General features: G+C 38.8%; 1 protein-coding gene across 1 annotated transcript; it reads right to left on the reverse strand.

Annotated features, from left to right (window-relative positions):
• Positions 1-109: 109 nt before the first annotated feature.
• Positions 110-9,549, reverse strand: npat (nuclear protein, ataxia-telangiectasia locus). The gene is made up of 17 exons (XM_079824247.1): positions 9,341-9,549; positions 8,949-9,067; positions 8,768-8,828; positions 8,601-8,679; positions 8,456-8,496; positions 7,674-7,886; positions 7,507-7,582; positions 7,270-7,393; positions 7,087-7,178; positions 6,915-6,996; positions 6,731-6,827; positions 6,514-6,624; positions 3,726-5,069; positions 3,461-3,570; positions 3,288-3,375; positions 1,650-2,938; positions 110-1,199 (listed from the first exon to the last, which is right to left on the reverse strand). The coding sequence occupies exons 1-17, from the start codon at positions 9,375-9,377 to the stop codon at positions 1,119-1,121; spliced, it is 4,044 nt and encodes a 1,347-aa protein (XP_079680373.1). The 5' UTR covers positions 9,378-9,549; the 3' UTR covers positions 110-1,118.
• Between the last annotated feature and the right edge of the window lie 404 nt (positions 9,550-9,953).

Here is a 9,953-nt window from a genome sequence, read left to right on the forward strand (position 1 = left end):
GAACTAAAAGCACCAAGATATGGCGTCTCTGATATGGCTTGCTGACCTAAATAGTTTAGATTAGCTATCAAAATAACCGCCTCAGACCATATGAGTATGGAGAATGTTAAGCAGATGGGAAAAAGATTTATTGTAGCCTGCAGCTCTAACAGGACCTTGCTTGCCCCGACTTCATTCTCAGGGACCGGATTTGACATACAAGCCACAATACATATCTCATATAAATGCATTTTCATGACTTACCAAAACATGTTGTGTAACATTTTAGATCATTTATGCTCTCTAAAGAGGTTTTCATGACCAAAAATACTGTCAAATACTACAACCTTTTTCTATTTGAATACAGTTTAAAATGTAACTTATACATGTTGCATTTGCAACGCTGATTTTTCAGCATCATTACTCCAGTATTCAGTGTCACATGATCCTTCAGAAACCATTGATATGCTGACTTGTTTCTCAAGAAACATTTCTTATTATGAACAATGGTGTACAATGAAGTCAAGACTGCTCCAAATAAACATGCTACAGTTGGACAGAAAAACAGAGAAATCAATTAATAGACATGACATATTCAATAAAATAGTGATTTATTAAAATACATCATAAAATAATAAACCATCTAAAGGACAGAAAACAATAACATTTAACTTCCCACACAATACTGTAAGGAAGAATACCACCTAGAGGATGTACAGAGGAAATTATGTTCACAGAAATGTAGTCACATGGTGCAGCTGATGGAAAAGGTCCAGTTAAAGTAAAAAAGAAAAAAAAGAACTAAATAACAGCTGCTACAATGAAACAACTGAACTGACGCTCTTTCACATATATAGTCAATAATTACAGTTTAGTCTTAAATTATTTCCTTTTTTGTTTTGAAGAGTGCTGAATTAGTCAGGGCCTGCATACCAACATCTTTAAAGTATGCAAATGATTACTAGGCTAATATGGTATATATGTACAATATCTCACATTCTGGATGTAAAACAGAAAGCAGCTATTTAGAATCGGTAACTCTGATGAATAGATCACACTGTTTTATCGCTCTCAGTAGCACACATGGCTTGTTATGTCCCTGAAATGCTGGTGAGCAGCATGGCTTGTACTCGGTGTCGTTACTCATCATAGTGCAGGGATGACAGGAATTTGTCCACGTCCAAGTCATCGGGAAAGGAGTCCAGCTGCTTCTTCTGTTTCTGAAAAAGAAAAAGGAATTTGGATTCAGACGAAAAATGTCAACATAACAGACGACGCATGCTTAAGGTACAGAATTAGATAGAAATGAGTCAGACTTCTCTGATTGGCTGGGCTACAGTGAGCTGATGTACTGTCTACTGCCTATTATTGCCTACACAGAATGCAGATGGCTCAATGGTATAGGTATACAAATGAAATGTAGATTTTTAAACATGCACATGCACATATACATATATTATATACATATATATATATATATGTGTGTATATATATATGTGTGTATGTGATGTTACTTCAGATTTGGCATAAGTTATTTTTAAAAAAGCATAATTTTACTACCATTTCTGCAAGACTACAATATTAAAAAAAGCCATCTAGGCAGCTCTGTACGTTGAGACATGGCCAATCTTGATGGTTTTTCACAAACAGCCAATACAATATCAACTCACCTTAGATTTCTTTTTACTGCTTGAGGAGCTGGAAAGCTGTAGCTCTTTCTTTGCTGGAGGGCTTGTTTCAAGTTGCTTTCGTTTCTTTGCTTTAGGGATGGCGGATTTCCCAGCACTGGCCTCCTCTTGACGCAAGCTGTCTTTCAGAGGACCTCCTGTCCTGGCGGCGCGTGACAGGATCATGAGAGTGTGGGCGGCCATGTTAATGCTGTTCTCACTGCCCGCCTCGCTGGCGGGACTGCAGGAGGGGATATCGGGTGTGGCGGGAGGGAGGAGATGCCTCGGTGTGCTTTCACCCTCCCTCCTAAGTCTTTGCCGGGACGGGGTTTTCAATCCATCCGTCTGCTCCTCCTGTGCACGTCCTGTTCCAGGAGTTCTTGGGAGAGGAAGATCTGGACCTCTCACTGCCTGCCTCTTTGGCGGCGTGGCTGCAGGAGCCTGGCACTGTATGTCCTGCAGCATCTCAGCAGCTTGTTTAGTTAGGGGGCTTGTCTTGCATAAAGTTTTATTGGAAGTGCTCGATACAGGTGCCGGCGATGTTGCCGTAGAAGATACGAGATCTTCAGTGGGACATGCAGATGTCTGATGATGGCAGTTCTCCAGCTCATTTTCTTTATTTGCAGTGATGCCTGGAGAGTCCTGTAAGGAAGCTTTCTCTGTGGATCTCTCCGCTGGTTTTAAAAGCGTACTTTCATGAGATTCTTCTTGTGCGCTGTCTTTTGTGTTGCCTACTGGTTTCTGCTTTGGTCCCGGAGCAGATGATTTTGAGCTCTGTGAAACCACTCCGCCATCCTCCTCCTGTGATGCTTGTGATTTTTTCGGGGATTCTGATCTAATGTGAGACTCTGGCTCAGATGCAGCTTTGTTGGAAGACTTGGTATTTACAATGATTAGATTTAGTCCCTTTTCAGTTACTCTACTTTTTGGGACTTCTTTCTGTTGATGAAATATGGTGATTTTTTCAGAGCTCTTTATACCTGCATTAGGATGTACTTCTGGCAATCTAATCGTTTCTATTCTTCTTTTAGAGTTGTCAGAAGCTAAAGGCTGCTTCGGTTCAGTGGGTGTGTTTTCTTTCTGAATCTGCTGAGTTGGGGAGGATGTAACAGCAGAGGACGCGAGTGTGTTTGTCTGTGAGGAATTCTGGCCAGCTGCAGAGTTTTCAGGTGTGACGTCAAAGCACAGTATCCGTCGATGGCTGGGACTTGTTCCACTCACACACTTTTGAGGCTCAGACGTCTGGGGAAGCACTTTTGAAACTTGTCCGGACCCAGATGTGCCAGTTTTGCCTGAAAATCAGTAAATCAAATCATGTCACTGAATTACAGTGATGCATAATCACAAAAATGCATTACAGAAACTGTAACCTCCAGATTAAAAGGAAGAATGTTAGCGAATTTTAATTTCAAATCATGGTAAAAACCATGTAAGAGAAAACAATTCTACTAAAATTTAGGAATCTAGTAATAAGAAATCTAGGAATCTAGTAAATCTCAGTAAAAACATTAATTGACATAAGTAATTGAATGTTACAGGATTACCTTTTCTATAAAAAAAAAGGTTGTGCTGCATTTTATTTCATATAATAAAATTATAATTAAAAAATACAAATAAAATACATGTGTAAAGGAATCCTACCCATGTCAGTGTTTTCCTTGGGTGCCAATTTAGGTTGAGAAATAACTTTTGCAGGTTGCCTTACAGTGGTTGAACATGGCAAAGTTATCTGTATAAATAAAAAAAGGTATTCTTAATTATAAATAGAATAAAAGTATTATTCTGTTGGAAAACTAACAATGCTTGTTACTAACCTGATTGGGAAGAACTGTGAGTTTTCCAGTATTCTGCCCCATTAAAGACACTGGAAGCATTACATTTTGTAACATGGGCGTAACTGGTGAGGATATAATGATTGTGGAGCCTAAAAAAAAAAATACAGTTGGAAGTTGGAATTTCAAAGATGCAGCCTTAATCCTAAGAAAGACTAAAAGTCTGCAAATGAGTGCCTCAACATAAACACAGACACATACAACTCAAATAAAGTGTTTTATATAATCAAAATAACTCTTCACTCACCAGGCGAATAGGTCTGAGAGACATTTGGTCCCATGGACACCACAGTCCTCTGGCGAGGTGGCGTCGCTACCACATGCGGCATTGAAGACAGAGTCCCCTGAGGCACATTACTTGGAAGCAGCATGACATTTGACCGCTGCTCAGCAGCAGCCGAATCGGTTACGACAAAATAGCTGCCTGAAGGCCCAAAGGTGGGGTTGGCTTGTAACAACTGAATGAAACCGGTTTCCTGACCGGCGGGACGTGCCAGTGCAGCTTGTCCATTATTCTGCACACTCCTCATAGGTGTTCCAAATGATCCAACACCCTCCGCCCCCTGTAAGCAGCTCACAGCCTGAGCCGTTTCTTCTTGTGTTATGACCGTAGAGGTTGCAGGCAAAGTTTTGGCAGGCGATTTGGCAGGGGAAGACAGGAAGATGGTGGGGATGTGATCACTACTGATGCTGGAAACAGCCTGGTTCAGTGCGCAATCAGTAGTGAGCCCGTCCTGCTCATCACTGATGATGATTTTCAGAGACACAATCTTACTAGGGTCAGCCTCCTTGGCCTGGGCATCAGAAACACACACGGAGGTAATCGGCGTAGTGGCGGAAGATGAAGAACCTGCCGTAGGGAAATTGTTCCTGACAGTGCTAGGCTGAGTTTGTGTGCAGGAAGGAGTTAAAGGCGTTTTATTTGAGGAGGGGAGAGAAGCGGTTTTGGCAGATGTGTCCACGGCAGGTTGGGGTGGGTAAAGTGAGGGCACAACCTCACTTTGAATGGATAAAGAGGTTCCCATATCCACATTCTGTCCGATGGTCAGTCCTGTTACTCTCCCAGACTCATTTACAGATGTATTATCTGAGCTTTCGGTAGTGGGTGTGGTTTGTGGTGTCTTATTTGACGCAAGAACTTGACTGCTTGCATTTTCATTGACTGTTTCGGTTGTGTGAGAGCTCTCCAGATGAACTAGCTGTTGATTCTGAACATTTACTCTCTCAGAGTCTTCATTTTCTGGTTCATCCATCTCCATGCCAACTCCTTCTTCGACGAAAGAGGAGCTTGATACAGTTTGGTCAGTTGGACGCAAATCCGCTTTATCGTTCAACCTCGGAGAAGTTGAAGGGGCACCTCTGGATTGTTTATTGCCAGATAAAACTCTAGCCCTCACTAGCCCTCTCTTGGAGTTTGTGGATCCTTGTGCAGTCTGTTTGGTTATAATACGTGGCTGCAGAGCTGTGGAAGAAGACTTTGCCACATTACGAAGGCCGGAAGATTTCTTTTTGCTTTTTGACTCAGACGTATTCTGGATGCTTAAGTTGTGCGCACTACTTTCTCCTCCTGTGGAATCCTCCTGTCCAGTACCTTGTATTAAAAAATAACAATAAATCCAATGGTTTATATATTTTAACTACACTACCTTTCAAAATCTATACAGTAACAGTTAAGACATGTGTAATGTTAAAAAAAATTATATTTCAAATAAACGCTGTTCTCTTAAACTTTCTATTAAATCAGAGAAATTGAAAAATATGCATCATGGTTACCACAAAAATATTAAGCAACACAACAATTTTCCTCATTGATAATAATAAATAAATAAAAATGTGAGCACCAAATCAGCATATCCATAATTCAGAATGATTTCTGAAGGATCATGTGGACTGGACTGGAGCAATGGCTGCTGAAAATTCAGCTTTGCATCACAGGAATAAATTGCATTTCAAAATATATTAAAATAGAAACCCATTATTTTACCATAATACTTCACAACATTGCTGTATTTTTTAAATGGTCTATGCCAGTGTTTCCCAACCTTTTTTCGGTCATGGCACCCTTTGAAAATGTTCTCCATTTTGTGGCACCCCCTTGCGTATGTTATGCTAGGGGTATAACGCTACAGATTGCTCACGGTTCGGTTGGTACCACGGTTTTAGGTTCACGGTTTCGGTACGGTTCAGTATTTGCTATGTTCAGGGAAAAAAGGACTACTCTCAAATAAAAATAAAGAAAATAATAAGAACAAATCATTTAAATACAAGCAGCAGCACAAATAAATACTATTGAGCAAAGATAGGCCTACTAATAATAAAATAAACTATGCTTTTCAGGTTTTTCAGGTACGTCTAACATTAGTTTTCAGGTACAGAAATTGATCAAATGTAAAATAACATTGCATATTTGAGTGCATAAATTAAAGATTAGTCCTATTAAACTTACAAAAGCTATTCAATCAAGAGCAGTGAGTGATGCCCTTGTCTTTTGTTGTTTGACATTAAACAGACAGCAGTAAAGGCTACTGCCCCTTTAAGAACTAATGCTCGGATATGCATCGTCTTTCTCGACTATTAAGTTTACTTAAGGCATATACAGACTATGTCTGCTAGAATACTCATCAAGATGGACATGTTGACATACTTTTTGTGTGAGTTTGTCCGTTCAAGAGCAAGACTTGAAAGGGAACTCAATATTTGCGCACTGTGAGATGTGTGCGCGCTTTCGGATGAGTGCACAGAGACAAATTTTCTCACAGCGCGCGCGACTTCTCATTCGCGTCTTCTGGCACGTCACCCGGGTGATGACGGCGAAAATGACTGGTCATATTCGAACATACGGCAGCACTCGCATGCATTGAACAAAGTTTACAAAGAGAGAATTATTTAAAAAAAATAATAATTATATAATATTATAAATATATATATATATAGGATTTTAAGGACTTTTACACGGCACCCCTGCTCTCGTCACATGGCACCCCGGTTGGGAAACACTGGTCTTTGCTGATTTATGTAAAGCTGACCCATCTTACCGGTTTCAGAGGCGCTGTCTACAAGCCCAGTCTCATCACTCTCCTGCACACTAGTACTGTTACTGAAACTCCCATCAGCCTGTTCACTGCCGTCAGCCGTTTTACTTTTCCCTTCAAAAGAGATGAAAGGTTATCAGTGAGACTTATTTAAATAAAAAATCAGTTCGGACTGTATAACAGATTTGGTTGTTCTGCTTGATCAATCGCTCCAACCTACCATAGTCAAAGAGGTCAAAGAGCGCCTGAAATGCCGGGTCTGACTCCGTCTGTGCCAGTATGTCTTGGATGGCAACATCCGTCATATGAATTTCCCCCTAAAACAAATTTGCATGTTAAGTCTTGATATGGCTGAGAAGATTACATACTCACAAACGAAAAGTAAAAGTTGTGCATTCACACACCTGGAGGCCCAGAATTTCATCAATCGACTGCTCTTGTTCCATAGTACTGCAGGCAGCTTTTGATGTCTGAGGACTATTATCACTGTTAAAGTGAAATTAGAACATGTGTTTAGCAAAATAAAGTTATTCTCTATTATTTGAACAATTTTCTTGCCCGTTGATTAACAATTACCTTGCCAAGATTTTGTTGATGTTTTCAGCAAGTTTTTCTTGTAAGGATCGATCATTGAGAATTTTTTCTCTGGCATTTTCTATAACTATTTGCTGTTAAAAAAGAAAAATATGATCTTCAGGTATGCAGGAGTATATAGAAACACATCTAAAACAAACAGAGGAATGAATCGGACTAACTTACAGACAAGTTCTCCGTCGCAGTCTCTTCACTCTGAGTTTCCATGATGAGAGTGCTGGGCACTATCGTGGCCCTGCTGGTCCCACTGGCACCCAACTGACCACCTCCTCTACGCCTGGGAGAGTCACTGCAGCAGAAAACAGAATTACGCTTTAAAATAAATTATTGTTGTTACAGACCGATACTATAGCAGAACTAAACTATAGCATACTGCTTGTGTTATCATCACTTTAACCATACCACTTCCTGCGGGCCGGAGACAAAGGTCCTGGATTTAGTCTATTATCAGGGACCAGTATCTGCAATGGTGACTCCCCTATAAAAATGTAAGAAAGAGGGAAAGAGGGTGAGAAAAGTGGAAAGAGGGTACTCACAAAACTCACCAAAGAAAAATGTTCAGGACTCACCTGGCTGACTAAGGCAGAGAATAGAGGGTCTGATATGCTGGGAAGTGTAAGACATTGGGGTAGAATGTCCCAGCAAGCCTTGAGGGATGGCCACAGTGCCGGGGACACCTTGGCCTGCTGGAGTCACTGGGGGGTGCACAGAGATGGGAGACTGTGATCCCAACAAGGGTCTCTGTTGACGTCTCGTGTTTTGAATGCTATTCCGAGTGCGCACTTAATGACAGAAAGAAAAAAACAATAATAACCTTTGTGTACATGTTTACTCAAACTAAAACCATAAAAAAGATTACTTGAAATATAATAAACATGAACTGAAATAACACAACAAAATGATTAAAACCTTAACTGTCTGTAATACTATAATATCAATGATACTAAAATAACACTGATGTCCACTAACTTTAAAAAATGTGGGGTCTGTAAGACATATTTAAAGAAATTAATACTTTTATTCTGCAAGGATACATTAAAATGATCAAAAGTGACAGTAATGACATTTATTCAAATACAGATATTTTTAAAAACAAATTAAAACAGAAATATTTTATATTAAATTGTACATTTCATTAAACTGTACATGTATAATATTTCACAATATTATTGTTTATACTTTATCTTTGATTAAATAAATGTAGCCTTACTTACTGACTTCTGATATTGTGTGTTATTTCATGCCATGTCCGTGTATTATACTTGTATTTTATATGCATTGCATTTGGCTAATTTCAATAACTCCAAATCATCAAGAATACAATCTCTCTCAAACAAAGAGCAAAACTCACTTCGCTGATTCAGTTGCACAGCAGGAGAATTTTGCAGAGACCTGTGTACGACACAGAAAGATTTTAATAAAGAGGCTTTATTCTGACCCGTGCTTAAAAAAATGTAAACACCCAATGTAACAATGTAAAACAAATATTGATTCACTTGATTTGGTTGAGTGTAAAGTCAAGCTTTTTCCATAATGAAGTCATCACTACTGGGATTTGATTTTCTTGAATTGTTTCTATGGAAGAAATGGCACAAGCATGTTATAATGGAAACCAATTCACTGTAGATCCTAAAACGCTTCATTTACTTTCGTGGGAACTCACCTTTTGCTTTGACAGCAACATATTCATTTAAAATTGTGATCAGGTTTTTTCCAAAAAGAGACTGAAAAAGAGTAATAAACAAAAACAATTTATTGTCATCTAGTAAACATATGTCTTCTTAACACACTCCAGTAATGCAGTGATTTTAGGATCTGTTATTAATCATGAACTTGACACATACAAACACACAGGCAGGGATGATCCCATCCTCTGAGCTGTGCTCGGCATATTCCTTCAGGTTTGGACTTTCATAGATGAAGGCTCGACTTGTGGCAGTGAGCCCTTCTTGCTGCAGGTAGCCTAAATCATTTCACAAATAAATAAGTATCTTAATTTGCAAATGGTAGACTAAATTAGCCATTACGGTTATCGGCAGCTTGACACATCACAAAAAAACAGCACGATCATATGACATAGTCTCTATTTCATAATGGTATAAATAATAACAACTACACCGCTATATTGGAGACAAACCACATAATTATATACACTATAATTAGAAACAGTGTATTAGCTCGCTAGCTTCTTCAGGACCTAACGTTAGAGAGAGAGAAAACAATAGTATGAACTTACACAGCACAAGTCTGGCGACGTCAGACGGGAGCAACATATTTCGATGTTACCTTATATCAGCAGACAGTCTGCATTTGAAGAATGAGAATTAAAGTCTAAATTAGTCCATATTGGGATAATATCGTTGAAATATTGCAGGTTGTTTTGCTCTCCCATCCATCTCGACTGCGAAAAGGCGCGGAAATTCGCCTCCCATGACCCGGTCACCCGGATATTGTTTGAGTAAAATTCGAAAGGAAATAATAAAGGTAAAAGTAGTTCAACCTTTTCATTTATTGTGCTGACATTTAGCAGAACTCTCTAATATTATATACTCTCTAATATATATATATATACGTTATATTTCTCTTTTCTGCATATCGCCTCTGATATTTATAATATATATAATTTGTGGAAAATAATACACACAAAAAACGCTTTTCTGTCTTCATCCAGATCTATCTTATATCATAGTAGGCTATAATGTATAATATATATATATACACACATGATACAATTTATATATATAAAATGTATTTTATATATATACACATGATAGATCTGAAGATAGTTGATGAAGATAATCGATAGAAAAACTGTTTTGTGTGAATTATTGTCCACACATTTTAAAGAT

The sequence above is a fragment of the Gobio gobio genome, assembly GCF_949357685.1.
Source record: "Gobio gobio genome assembly, chromosome: 8".
Classification (NCBI taxonomy): Eukaryota; Metazoa; Chordata; class Actinopteri; order Cypriniformes; family Gobionidae; genus Gobio; species Gobio gobio.

What these genes read in the sequence shown, in the direction of transcription:
- npat (XM_079824247.1), bottom strand. Translation starts at nt 9,377, where the DNA reads ATGTTGCTCCCGTCTGACGTCGCCAGACTTGTGCTGT. An exon ending in TCATCCCTGCCTGTGTGTTT is followed by an intron (nt 8,829 to 8,948) that starts GTATGTGTCAAG and finishes ACTCTTTTTCAG; the next exon opens with TCTCTTTTTGGAAAAAACCT. An exon ending in CAAGGAAAACACTGACATGG is followed by an intron (nt 2,939 to 3,287) that starts GTAGGATTCCTT and finishes ACTGATTTTCAG; the next exon opens with GCAAAACTGGCACATCTGGG.